Consider the following 14,485-nt stretch of genomic DNA (forward strand, 5'->3'; position numbering starts at 1 on the left):
TACATCTGGGCATCCATCTTCCGTGTCCACCCCACTGTCCTCCAGCCCCTGCTGCCCTGGCTGCATCAGGAGCTGGGGCAGCTCTTGGAGGATGCCCAGAGGGCGGCAGCAGCACAGAGACTCATCATGTCCAGCCTGCATCGCTTCGGCCTGATTGAAGAGTCTCTGGCCCGGGTGCTGCAGACTTCCCTGGGCAGGCACACGAGGAGCTTTGTCCACCAGCTCATTGACACCATTGTGCACCTGTGCAGCCAGGAGATCTATCGTCAGATGGGCCTTGAGGACACCCGTGCTGCCAGGGAGCGGGAGAGCAGCCCTGATCCTGCTCCAGGCCCTGCTGCCTCCCAAGGGGACCCTCCTGCCCCAAGACCAGCTCTTCTAGAGGGTGTAAGCAGCCCTACCAACACTCCCCATCCCACCCACGGGGAGCAAGAAGAGCTCCAGGAGGACCCCGAGGAGGCTGTGCCCGGGCCCTCCACTTCCAGCCAGGGCAGCCAGCGCTCCTGCGGGAGACCCCGGCAAGCCCTGAAGAGAAGGGCTGGCAGCCCTGAGGAGCCCTCCCAGCCATGCAAGAAGACACACCACCATCAGTGACACCGGGAGGGTCCCTCAGGGGCTACCACACCATGGCCCAGCTGGTAGCTGGGTCTTCAAACCAGTCTCCAAGACATCCCAGCCCCCTATATCTCATTACTATACAATAAAAGAAAACGATAGCTTGAAAACTGCAGAAAAAGCATCAGGATTACTAACAATGCAGCTGGTGGTGTTGTCCCCATCCGTGTGGCTTTCTCTCCCTTTTCCTGATGCAGGATTCTTCTGCAGACGCCAGATCCTGTGTCGGTGTTCCCTTTGCTGCCCCCAAAAGCATGTTTTGCCCAGTTCTAGGCCTGTGACTCTGATGCTGTTTCTAGATTTGGGACTGAGGACACTGCAAAAATCATAGAATCACAGACTCATAGAATGATTTGCGTTGCAAGGAACCTTCAGAGTCATCTATTCCAATTCCCCTGCAATCAGGAGTGACATCTTCAACTAAATCAGGTTGCTCAGAGCCCTGTCCAGCCTCGCCATGCTACTTTTCCAGCAGATGTTGGGGTGGTTCAAGTACCGCCAGCAGGACAAGAGCCTGCAAGTGCAATGACTCCTGTCTTAGATAATTTTGCAGCTGACCTATGCTTCTAAAGCACTTAGAAAATTAATTCTGAGCTCTCTGTGCTTGTGTCACAGAGGCACCCAAAAGTTGATTTAGGCAGGCAACAAGCTCCAAACAGATGTTATTCTAACCAGAGCTGTCTAACAGGAAACAACTACAAACAGGGTTTATTAAAAATTGTTCAGCACTCCAGTAACGTTATACAACACAGGTCCAGATACTGGTTGGGATTTCAGTTACTAAACAACCGACTCAAACACAAGGGGATCAGATCCCAAAACTCTAGAGTTCAAAAACGTGCATGTTCTGTGTCAAAGTGAGGACTCTCAATGGTATCCAGATCATTTACCAGGTCAATAAGGTGTCTCAGCCTCTAAAGAATGCTCCTCAGGTGGCCAGGCTAAATCTTCCACTCCATACTCCTACTCCAAGAAGACCAACTCAAAAGGGTTTCTACTGGGCTCCATTTATACCCTAGTTGAATCTGAGCTGGGGCCACTTATGGTAGTTATCCAGAAACTTCTCTCAACCAAGGTGTCTCATTGGCCAAAGGCCCTGTCTGTCAACCAAGGGGCGTATGCATCACCATAATGGTCCATCAGCCTGGAAGTTTCTGTTGCTCTCAGGGAACGGGAGGGCAGAGTGCATCAGCCACAGCTTGGTAAAAATTTATGCCTTTTGTTGGCAAAGACCATAGAGCCATAGAATCATAATTTGGTTTTGAAGGGACTTCCAGATGTGGTCTAGTCCAACCCCTGTTTAGAAGAGGTCTAGTTAGATCAGGTTGCGCAGGGCCATGTCCAGCTGAGTCTTGAGTACCTCCAAGGATGGCGATCCCACGGTATCTCTGTGTAACCTGTTTCAGTACTTAATCACTGCCACAGTGAAAAAAAAAATCTTAATGCCTAATCTGAATTTCCAGTTGCATATATTAGCCTACCCATCCTCTGCAAGTGTCCAGAAACACAAAATTGTTACACTGTCCATGCATCTAGGATATGAAAACTTGCATCTTCCAAAATTCATTGTAAATGCAGATACCTTTGTAGTGATCTTATATGGTAAATAATGTATTTTGTTAGTGATCTTTGTCAAATCACTAGTAAGGCTTTCACCTTCAAAACCAGTTGCATAGTTGATGTCGCACTGTTGGGGAAAAACAAACAAACAAACAAAACCCCTAACAATACAAAACAAACAAACAAAAACCCCCAAAATAAAAATAATAATAATAAAACAAACAAACAAAAACAAAACCCAAACCAAACAACCAAACAAGCAAAACAACAAACACCAAACCATGAACCTTAAGAACCGGCCAAAGCTTTTTTTGACCTGTGTTCATGCTGTGATACTGCTCTTGTACTTTACATTTGCTTTAAGAGCCTTGCATGGTAATTTTCTACCGTGACTTAAGTCTTTCCAAGCAAACAACTTATGCTTCTCTTAAGGATAAACATTTGGAACTTACAGACGCAAAAATTTGCCACCTGGACTGCTTGTCTTACACTGCAGTGAAAACAAGAAGGGCCTGAATCAGCAACAGTATAAGTAATAGGTCTCTGCTGATGTGGTTAATTTGGAGTCAAATGACCCTAACTGAGTAGGAGGGGCAGCAGTGAGCATTGTGTGGACAAGACCCAAGACTGCAGCAGCCCATGCCAGACCAGGTACACCGCAACAGCCTTCAGGTTCATAGCAGACAGCACATCACTGTGTGCCAGCACCGTGAACTGCCCAGCTATTTTTGAAGGCTGTAAACTCAAGTATAACAACAGCTGAACTCAGATTTCAGTAATGTCCCCCACTCAGCTGCCAGGCACTGCACGGATGAAGGGTGGAGAAGGCTTGTTTTATGAAAACCTGCACCACTGCTCCATGACGTCTGCAAAGGAGGATAAGAAACCTCCTGAAGGTGCAAGACAGACACTTAAATTTTCATAGGACAAGATGTTTTCCTCAGAGTTTGGCTCTGGCTTTCAGATTTAGGAAATGTGACTGTAATGCCTGGACATATGTTATCTTCCTTTTATTACAGAGCTTATAGAAATGTCAGTGACCTGGCAAAATCCAGATGAAGTCAGTAAAGCAAGTGCTAATTTCTACTCATATATGACAAATAATAGGCTGTTCCACCGACATACCAATTATCCAGTAATTCTGCTAATAGTTATGAAAGAATGCCTCTAAGGTTAGAGGCCAAATCCTTCTTTCCATTCCACAAGCCTTGAGTTAAATACCAGTATGTGACCCCTTTGCTATGTGGAGTACATCAAGAGCTGAGGGTCTTGCTTAAGAGACAAATCACCAAATAATTTATACACTCAAGACTCTGTAAAACGTGGTGAAAGCATCACTAACATTTCATGTTAGGTCTAACATGCATTTTACATATTTTCTTACATTTTACATATTTTCTTCCATTTTGCTGGAAGATGAGTCTAAGCTAAAACTGCTTAGTGCTTGAATTTTGCAAATGCAGTCTCCTAATGTGGGAGCTATGTGTGGTTACTAAACTATTTTTACTCTTATTTTTGGTACAGAGGACACAAACAAGCTTCAGTCTTAATGCTGGTATTGTGGAACTTCTTGGTTCCTTTAAATCTCTCTGCCCAAGGATCTAGAACTGAACAATCTCTATCCCCCTCTGTTTTTCTGCCCCAAAATCTCAAGCATATCTATAGGGAGAGGAAAGACAATGGTGGAATTATTCTCTGTTGCCAGGGTTGTTAATGTTTGTAGGTAGCGCAGCTGAAGACCTGCTGGAGACTCAGCCAGCACCATGGAGGCCTGCTTGAGGGCTTTAGAAGCATTCATTTCTCCCTCTGCTGCCACAACCTGCAAAGTAAGAGAAATGGAAATGGCACTGTGATGCTGCCCATAGTGGGAAAATGCACCTTTACAATGAGGAGAAAACAAAAAGGTGTTTGGATGACTGAGACAAGGACACAAGAGCGTGGGAGTAGACATTGCCATGGGTCTCACCTTAGCTCTTGCCTCTCGAGCAGCCTCTGCTTCAGCTGCCATTGCCCTCTGCATGGCCACAGGAATCCTGACATCTTTGATCTCCACTCGGGCCACTTTGATTCCCCACTGCTCCGTGGCACTGTCGAGGATAACCTTGGCAACAAAGACAAAACCCACCATCAAGAGCACAGTGGCGGCAGAGAGAAAGCCAGGAGATGAGCTCTGCTGCTGGGACAGAAGGAAAGGCAGCCTGACAACCTGCACAGCAGAAAAAGGAGCCCTACAGGGCAATAACATCCAACGTGGTGTCTGTACAGCGGATACAACAACTTTATGGAACTCTCGCCAGTCAGCACCACTGTCTCCTGTGTGACTTTTCTACTGCCTCCTAAATTATGATCCACATCCTTTCTTTAGGTGGGCACTTATTGAACTTCTCCCCTGTACAAAGTAATACCACAACAACTTCCTTAAAGAGCACAATGCTGTAAAAGCACACACAAAAGCACATTATGGATGAAAGACACAGCACAGGCCCACGGCACTGTCAGACTCTTGTGGTCCTGGGCACTATTGCAACCCATGTCACCGTTATGTCCCTACTCCGCTCACAGCTGCTCTCCTGGCTGGAGATGGTTCAACCTCTCTTTGATTTGACTATACCTTGTCTCTGACTGAAAACAGTAAATCAGGTGTTGGATTTCTTCTCTACTCCCTCCTTGGCTGCCCAATAAAAAAAAAAATAAATAAATAAAAAAACAACAAACAAACAAACCGTAACAGATGACTATTGGTTGTTACGACAGAAGATGATACAAGCCTTGCCTTGACTAAAACTCAATCAGAGGTCTGCTCAAGATAGATCTTCCAACAAGCAGCAGACTTTGTTCTCACCAGTTATACCAGCCTCTGTGCAAAGACTAAACTGACTTATTCATTACTGGATAATTTCAAAATCTTCCTTGCTTTGTGATAGGAAATAATTCTTCTACAAGAACCTGTGGAAATATGTTTAGGATAACTTTTTCTGGCTGTAGGGAATGAGATATGTAATTGAACAAAAGGAAAATTTTGTAAACAATGTTGAAAAAAGAAATAGAGATTATGCCTGATTTGGTACTCCCCAGAACACATATCCATGCTTGTCAATGAATTCTGAGAGCCAGATTTACCTGGATACTGTGTGCAATCTCCTCACGACCTGCCAGGAGCTGAGCCAAGCTCTGTGTGCCCAGCACATTTCTCAGGGTTGTCTGTGCCAAGAGGAGGGTGGCTGGGTGGACATCGGTGACGTTAGCAACGGCGCTGACAGCACTGTGGATCCTGTAGTACACCACCCCATCCACTTGGGTGGTAACGGCATCTTTCGTGAGAATCTGCATTCGAGCAGTGTACAGAATTAGAGAAGGATCCAATAAGACATCCTTTGCCAAGGAAGGGGGATAAATTTTTTCCCCCTTAGTGAGGAAAAGGCTCTGATAATGCAGGGAAACCAAGAATTTCTTTCAGTTTGTAATTTCCCTCAGAAATTACTTCAAGGAAGCTATCCAGCATCACCAAAGTTTAAACTAGGGCAAAGTGTTGTACATGGTCTTTAAACAACTGCTTCAATAGTAAATGAATCTCATAACTTAGATTAATTTCTTCTGCAATAATAAATGATAGTTATCCTCTTCCTTTCTTGTAGAAAGGGCCATTAATGATTTCACACATTGCATGCAGTTTGGAAGATCTGTGCTACTTCCCTTAAACAATGTATTTGTAAGAAACACCAGCAAATTGAAAGAAAAATGAAAAGCAAAGTACAAGAAATTATGAGAAGAAACTCTGAAAAATGTTTAAGTATTCATAGAGGAGTTATGTAATCTTTTGCCAGACAAATCCCCTGTGCCTCAGCAAGCAGTTGGCCTCAGTGGAGCACTGATGATGCTCCACTATCTCTTCTCTCCTCAGCATCTTTTGTCTGCAAGTAAATGCTTCACAGAAGCCTTGCCAACCACTGCAGAAGCCTTGCCAAAAGCTTCTAAGCCTTATACAGCACAAGTGCTGCCACGGTCTTCCTTCCAGCCTCCCATTTTGGAGGAGCCATTTTCCATTCCACCACATGTACGCCTGTAACCTGCACTCTGAGGATAGGCTCTGTGTGTTTACACAAAGATAATGGTCTGAGAAACAGCTCCTGGGAAACACAACAGGCAGTCCTAGGGGCCAAAGGAGTCCTAGGGACATCTCTTCCCCCTCTGCTCCTCGTATAAGGAAGGGGACAGCAATGCCAACTCCACGAGCAGAAGCATCGCACTGCAGTGAGCCTGGGCCCATGCAGACCTAAAGCTTTATCAGGACAGGAATTTCTCATCAGCTGTTTTTTTCAGATTGAATTCTTCAGTCAATGCTTGTCAATAAAATGCCTAAAGATACACCCCCCATTCTTGCTTGGATCTGAGTTTTGTAGATGATGTTCTGCTAGTGCTTGTTAATTTGTTCCCCATATGTAATTTGCCTTTTCAGAAACATGTAGAGTGTGCACACCTTCAAGCAGTGACTACAATATCTGTGAAGGCTTTTTTGAATGATGAGCTTCATGTCAGATCCAATTTTACTAGAACATTAATTTCTGGATATCTTACACTAGTCCATTGCTTCATTTCCATGTGTGGAATAATAACAGTAAAATTGGAAATTGTTTAGCCTCTCCTCTCTTATCCTCTCCATCCCCCATTTGCAGTTCTACCTCCCCAGTCCCTTTTATCTCACAGTTCTGAACATCAGCAAAAGGAGTTTGCTTGACCTGCAATGATGTGTCTGCAAGTTTTCATAAGTAGAAGAGGTTTTGTAAGCAGTTCAGAAGTCAGAAGATACAGCAAATAAGCTAAATTCTGTGTGGTAGCTCACAGCTGCAAGACTATAAAAACCCTGCATTATTTTTGATTGTGCCATGAATCAGCTCTATCTTTTATATGTCTTAGATGGCTGCTAGAGAATAGTTACCTCTTGTGGAGGAATGTTACAGGTAACTGTTCTAAGATCGACTTTGACAAACGTATCTGTACATGGAAGTATGAGGACCAGACCTGAAAAATAAAAATAATTAGATTAAAAGCTTTTGGAATCTAAGTCTAGAAACAAGTACAAAGCAAACAGATGGAAATATCCACAGGGTGGGGAATGAGCCCATCTCATTACTACAGCTGTCCTTTCTGTTACAGGAGGTGACAGCAATGAGGCATTTTATTTCAAATAACTGAGGGAAATGCAGATATCTGCAAATAATGTGAATTTATTAGAGATTAATGACCTAGGGCTCTTGACTGGGAATGGGCAGATTGCAGTTTTGGTCTCAAATCTGCCATGAGACTTTTGGCAAAAAATTCCTTCCATGCCTTTGTTTAATTTGCCTCTTTTTAAATATTTTTTTTTTTGCTATTTATGGTACAGCACGTGAGTCCCCAGGATAGACATCCCCCAGGTCCAGATTCCTACAACACCTATAGGCCCCCACATACAGAACACCGTCCCAAGATCTGACACATCCTGTGAAGGAGTCCCCACTCTCCCTTCACTTCACTAGAGAAGGAAATTTAACATAGATACTCTTCTAATTTCAGTACCTTGCTAAGGTGCCCAGAGCCACACGAAAGAGCTCTGCACCTGCCCTAGCTGCTCTTTGGACCACATGGATATTGAAGGCTGTGAAAGGACAGCACCTCAAAAGGACATTTTCCTCTTATTTCAAGTTCCGGTTTGCCCAGATTCATTGCACAGAGGCAGTAACTGCACCAATACAAATACCTTGTGTCATTTGGTTTGGTTTGTATTTGTGATTTGCAACCAGATCCTAGGCAACTGTAACAAACTCTGTAGAGATGCACAGTGTTCCTGCCCCGACACGTTTACAATTTTCAGAGCAGAAGACAGCTAAAGAGCTGGCAGCAACAAGCAGCATTGGAAGAAAGGTACAGGGAGCGTGGCCACGGTCACTCAAAGTCTGTGGCAGACCTGAAAACTGCATATAAACTTCCCTGGTCTCATGCCAGTGTCTGCAGCATGAGTTCAGCCTCCTGTTGTCCAACCTACTCAACAGCAAAGCCATACCTGGTATCAAGGTCTTCAGGCTTCGATGTTGTGCTGGGACAAGGGGTGGCCTTAAAGGACCTGCAGCAGAGAGGACCATCTCATCCCCCCACTATGCTATGAAGAAGGATTTCATGAACCTCTGCAATTCTCTATGTGAACAAAGTGCATCATAATAAAATAAAAACAGTGCATCTGAACAGAATAAAACTGCATGCACTCACCTGGTCCCTTTGCTTTCTTAGACACTATACGTCCCAGTCGAAATACGACAGCACGTTCATATTCTCTGATAATCTAGGAAAATATTTTAGATTTAGAATTTTATAACTAATTCTGTTCTGGATCTCTGGTCCATTTTTTAAAAATCTTTGTCATCTATATTAAATGTGAAAGAAGTGCAAATAATATAGGAACCAACAAAGATGCAAATCACTAGGCATTTTACGTCTTCTCCTCACCTCATGCTTTGCTAGAAAAACTCAGACCCTGGCTCTACAAACAGGTTAAAAATCAGAACAAATATGAAGTAATTGCTACTGATCTAACAAGGTTACCCACAACTCTCTCAATGTCAGTACCACACTCAGAGAAGCTGCAGGAAACATATGTCTCACCTCAGATAATCCAGATAACTACTTTGGTTAGAGTATCAGGACTGCTCAAGGCCTGGTGTTCTGAGCAATCACCCTAGTTACTCACCCCTAAAAATTGCTTTAAATTAAACATATTATGCCCATGTCTTGAAGGGACTTTTTGTGGGTTTAGGTTATATAGTTGTTCAATGAAGGGACCCGTGTTCCTATGTACTCATGTTAATTGCTATTGCTGGCAGCATCAAATATGAATTCTTCAGAAGTTCTCACAGTGTTGTAAAGCAGGGGAGTTTAACTAATGATGGAAGTTGGGATTGGAAGAAATTAAATTAGTAAACTATGGTGATATAGCAAGTCAGTGGAAGAACATGGATCTCAGTCCCAGGCCACATCTTCACTACAAGCCCTTATGATTTCCAGAAAATTAATGTGAAGTGCCGTGTTTGATAAATCAATAAATCAATAAACTTAAGTAACAGTGATGATAATACAGTGTTCTTTACCTGCCTCAAATCCCACAAGCTTACCTTGATACATGCCCAGATGGAAATAGGAAAGGTAATAAGCACCAGGAGGAATGAAAGGGAAACCAGAATCCAGCCACAGACACCAATTCCTTCCCGCCTGTCAGCTATTTAAAAACAAAAAAAGAGAGCAAGGGATGCAAATTTTGAAGATTATCCAAGGAATGTAGACCTTGAGAGACTGCAAAGTCCACAGGGACTCATTCCCTGTTCCTCCCACTCACAGAAAACCATAAAAGGCCTAAGGAAACATCCAGCCCTATGGACCTTCTTCCTAAGAGGTTAAAAGGTTCAGAAAGTACACTTTGCAACAGCAAAGAAAGAGAAAAAATGAAAGGCATTGTCAAAGCTGGGGGCTTGTGAAGGAGAAATAAATCACTGGGTGGAGTATCCATGGATATGAATCTCTGTTAGTGTGATGTGGCTGGGGCAAAAGGTTTAGTTTGTGTGAAACAGGCGATAAAGAAAATGAGGGGAATTCCTGCTGTCTTTAGATGAACATTTTGAGAAATATTGGTGGATCAATTCAACAACTGGACCATAAGCTTCAACATTGCTGCTTGTCAAAATGTATGCCCATGCATTCTGAGCAGGTCTCTCACTGCATTCAGCTTGTCTCATCCCAAAATTTCATTATAATGAAATTTCACTGTTTCATTATAATGCAATCAAAATATATCAAAATAATTTCATTATTTTAGTGTCTGAAGGTAAGGAAGAGGTGAGTTATTTTTCAAGCACTAAAAGATCTCAAGGCTCTTTATAAGGAACAGGTGATCAAGGAGCAGCTGCACTTTGAAGAGAAGAGCAGCTGGAGCTGCTGAGGTCCTTGAAAAACAGCCAATGGCAGAGGGCAAGGAGTGAAACAGGACAGTCCTGCCACCAGAACAGAGTGCTGCAAGGTCAACTGAATTTTGCTAAATGCAGAAATGCCTTGGATTGGGGAAGTCAAGAGAAAAGCAAACACAGCAGGGATGCAGGTGGGTCTAGCCCCAAAGGCTGCCTGGCTGCCAGGTTGCGCTGGAAGAGGATTTTTACAGGCATGAGCATCAGCGGATGGGAAGCTGAACACCACAGCTTGTGTTTCCCAGTGCAAGGGAGGAGGCAGGAGAGAGGGACAAAGGCTCAGTGGTCTCTTCAGAGAGCTTCTCCCATGCTGATGGAAAGATGCAGTGTGATTTTGATATGTTATTATACTTCAAAGGTATAGGGTAGCACTGGGAATTTCTGGCATCAAATAAAACTCATATGGAGATAGAAACTGATAAATAGAAAATAAAACAATCCATTTTATACCTTGTGAGAGAAAACTTGTCACCACAATGAAACAGCATGAGGCTACCTGATATGTAAGGCACAAGCTAACAGACCCACAGAGCAGGACTGACAGGTTTGTCAGAAAACCCCCAGAAACCTCAGAGGGAGGAGGAGACACAACCCAGCCCTCCTGCAGCTCCTTCCTCTCTCACTGTAAGCTGGGCTGTGCCTGCTGGCAATGGGAACTGCAAACCTGGATGTTACCACCAAGCCCTTTGCTGCTGCAGTTTTGTCCATCCTGCTTCTGAGGTCCCTGCTGCAGATTTAATCACTCACACGTAAATACATTTGCATCCAAGAAGGCCAAGTTTCAGGCTTCCCTGAGAGCTGGGTGCAGAATTGCTGCCCTGGGAGCCCAGCTTTCCTCGTGACCCTTTCCAGCAAAAAGTGATTTGAAATCCCTGATTGCTTCATGAGGTATCATCAGCCATTCTGCAATCAGTGGTAGGAATGATTTGAGGAGCTCCCCTGAGCAAATTACCACGCGAACCTTAAGGCCATGTGTATGAAGACAGGACTTTGAAGATTCAGTGTAAAAATCTCCAATTGTTTTACTGCTGCTTGTTTGCCACACAGTGTACTTCACGTTACACCAGTGGTGTGTAAGGCTACAACAGGTACATGAAGTACCAGCAGGCAGGTGTCTTTTAATCGGTGGAAAGAGATCAAGGAAAGTCATGGAATGGGTGTTCTTCATCATTCTTAATCTGAAACTTGGGTAAATTAATCAAGAAGGGACCTTTTTTCAGCAGAACTCAACACTTTGCACTCTATTTCACCTAAATGATTAGCTTACAGAAAAATGTCTTAAGATCTCCAGTGCCAAACTTGTTTATGAAGAACCTCCTCAAAAGCAATTTTGGATTGTAGCATTATCTGCCATCATCCACCTGAGACCACTGTGAAGATATTTGTTGGGAAAAACACAATCCACAGGTGGGGGGATGGCTGGGAACAAATGCCCTCCCTCTGCAGACTGATATTTGAGCAGCTGAGAAGAGGTACGGGGTCAAGATATCATCTATCATCTATCACCACTATGGGCAAAAAGCACACAACAAAATCGTGACAAAGTACAGCTGAATCCTTCTCCATGAGAACTGTCCTAGAGATCCCAACATCAGCTAAAAATGTAGATTCCAATGAGAAAAGTAGGATATGAAAGTATGCCTTCCTAATAGTAAATCCAGACCTAGCTCTCCGAAAACTACCAAAAACGTTCTGGTTACCCTGAAGTTTCAAACCATTTAACAACAAGACAAATGGAAAACCATAGTAGTGAAGAGTAAGAAACAGTTACAACCCAACCTACCAGTGAACTGTTTTTGCCATGCCTGTGTATGAATTACAATAGTCGTTACCAACAAAAAAGCCTCACTTGGGTCTACAGTCCAGGGCAAACCAAGAGCTGCAAATGCACGGCAAAATGTGAGAGCTTAGCAATCAGCAGTTGTGGGAAAGGTCCAGGACACTTGCAAGATTCACTTTGGTTTTTTTTGATACACTCATCATGGTACATCATGAACACACTTGATGCACAAAATCACGATGTGTCAAACTTGAAAAGCAAATGAAAAGCTCATGTCCAGGTTGTTTTGTGAAGAATATAGAGAACTTCAGGCAAAAACCTCTCAAGTCTCCTACAGTAACAAAGAGATGGAGTAGACTCAGCCTCTTGTAACCACTATGTACCCTCCTGCTTTCTACAAGTACCCAAATCAGTTCTGCCGAGACTCATGCTTGTTTCACTGCACTATCCATACTTACGGCCAGACACAAGTGGGTGAAAACAGCACACATTGCCAGTAACAACTTGGTTTGCCATCAGTTCCCTTGCTTGAAGAAAGAACCAGGTGTTGATTACACAATTCCAAACTCATCAAGTGTCCTTTGGGGGCTGAAAAATTATTCTGCCTTCCCTAACTAACTCGTGGTTTTCCCTTTCCACTCCATGCCTACATGCAGAAGCGTATCAATAGCTGAATCAGCCGTTTTAGTCCCTGGGGTCATTTTGCAGGAAGGTAGACACTGACGCGTGCTGGTGGGGCAGTTTGAGGTGATTTGCTTTGTCACTCACAGTGGCAGATTCTGAATTTTCATCTCCAGGCTAAGTGGGAGACACGATGAATGCCTGGGATCAAATGTACCTTTTTTTTTTTTTTTGTTAGCTTTGCTCTTTTTTATAATCATTAAGAAAAAACACACAAAGTAAGGCTTACCAATTAGATGCTCCGTGTTGTTTTTCTCGTGTGTCTCTCTCTGGGGATCCATCCCGTTCCAGGGAAGCTCTGATCCCCTCACAGACGAGGCAACAGCATACCTGGAAACTGCTCAGTGCTCATGCAAAGTGCTAAGAGAGAGGCAGGGAGAGAGACGGAGAAATCCCCACTTGTACGAGAGCCCTCTGGGAGTTAGTTACCCTGGTGAGGAGGGGATGTTTACAAAAACGAAGTCTTGTTGATCATGGTTATCTCTGATGTAACCCCATGGTCTTCTATGGCAGTGTTGTAGCTGGGGATGCACTTGGCCCAGCTAGCTTTACACCTTACAAAATCCAAGCTGGAAATTATTTCTATTATTTCTATGAATCAGTAACATCTGTCACCAGAGAGAGAAAAAAAAAAAGAGAAGACAAGACAGAAAGAGAAGGTACAGACAAAAGTACTGTGAGGAGCAGCCAAGGGAAATGGGTTAATTTTGCCTGCAGAAAAGGAGGCTGAGGGGAGACCTTATCGCTGTCTACAGCTACCTGAAAGGAGGTTGTAGCATGGAGGGTGTTGGTCTCTTCTCCTGAGTAACAAGTGATGGGATGAGAGGAATTGGCCTCAGGTCACACCAGGAGAGGTTTAGATTGAATATTAGGAAAAAATTATTCATGGAAAGTGTTGTTGGGCACTGGAACAGGCTGCCCAGGGAAGTGGTGGAGTCACCATCCCTGGAGATGTTTAAAAGACGTGTAGATGTGGCACTTAGGGACATGGTTTAGAAGTGGACTTGACAGTGTTATGTTTACGGTTGGACTCGGTCTTAAAGGTCTTTTCCAACCTGAAGGATTCTATGATTCTGCAAAGCCAGAGGGTACAGATTGAGTACTGCTCCTCTGCTGTACACCTCTTAATATTATGGGGCTCAGCTACTGTTCACATTTCAAACACTGGCAACATAATTAATCCTCCAGGTGAGGCCCCCATGCTCATCACACACTTCTTTATACTGTCTGTCACCATAGGTTGAACAGTGTTGTGGTAAAAACCACAGTAGAAGCATTTCACCTCCAAAGTCTCAAAATTTTCCCATAACTAAGAATATTTTTCACAAAATGCTTTTTAATATTGACAATTAAACCAAGCATAACATTTCAGACTAAGCCATTTCCAAGGGTTGCAGCAGCAGAGAGCAGCCTTCTCAAAGGACACAAATCTGTTGCTTGTTATTTAAGAAAAACATGAGAGGTGGCTTTTCATGTGCAATTTATGAGTTTGACATACAGCTGCATTAATTACATGGCTGTTTTCTGCGGGCACCCATCAACTGGCATATCTTCAGAGATCTGGCTCCAGCATCACCTCACTGGTTTTCATCCTTGCCAGAGATCACATTGGCTCCAGATGTGTCATTCAAAGCTGATTGCTCCCCAGATAATCCTTTCTCAGCTTCACAGAGAGGAAACTACACCATTGACTGGATGTTTTAAAACACAGTGAAAACCATAGGCACAAACAGCCTGCAAAACTAGGATTGACATGGTTATTGTACTACTCTCCCAAATAGGTGACAATATCCATTTGACATCATTTGTAGCATTTTCCTCATTATTTGGCCTCTCACGCTGAGCTGTAAAATCGAACCTGTTC

General features: G+C 43.6%; 1 protein-coding gene across 2 annotated transcripts; it reads right to left on the minus strand.

Annotated features, from left to right (window-relative positions):
* Positions 1-1,295: 1,295 nt before the first annotated feature.
* On the minus strand, positions 1,296-13,049 carry STOML3 (stomatin like 3). Of its 2 annotated transcripts, XM_005501860.3 has the most exons (7): positions 12,851-13,049; positions 9,318-9,421; positions 8,419-8,491; positions 7,112-7,194; positions 5,296-5,499; positions 4,142-4,276; positions 1,296-3,994 (listed from the first exon to the last, which is right to left on the minus strand). In XM_005501860.3, the coding sequence occupies exons 1-7, from the start codon at positions 12,900-12,902 to the stop codon at positions 3,794-3,796; spliced, it is 852 nt and encodes a 283-aa protein (XP_005501917.1). In that variant the 5' UTR covers positions 12,903-13,049; the 3' UTR covers positions 1,296-3,793. The 2 variants fall into 2 exon arrangements, with proteins under 2 accessions (XP_005501917.1, XP_064908534.1); XM_065052462.1 differs by having other exon boundaries at positions 3,667-4,276.
* Positions 13,050-14,485: the final 1,436 nt, after the last annotated feature.

Source organism: Columba livia, chromosome 1 (genome assembly GCF_036013475.1).
Source record: "Columba livia isolate bColLiv1 breed racing homer chromosome 1, bColLiv1.pat.W.v2, whole genome shotgun sequence".
Lineage (NCBI taxonomy): Eukaryota > Metazoa > Chordata > Aves > Columbiformes > Columbidae > Columba > Columba livia.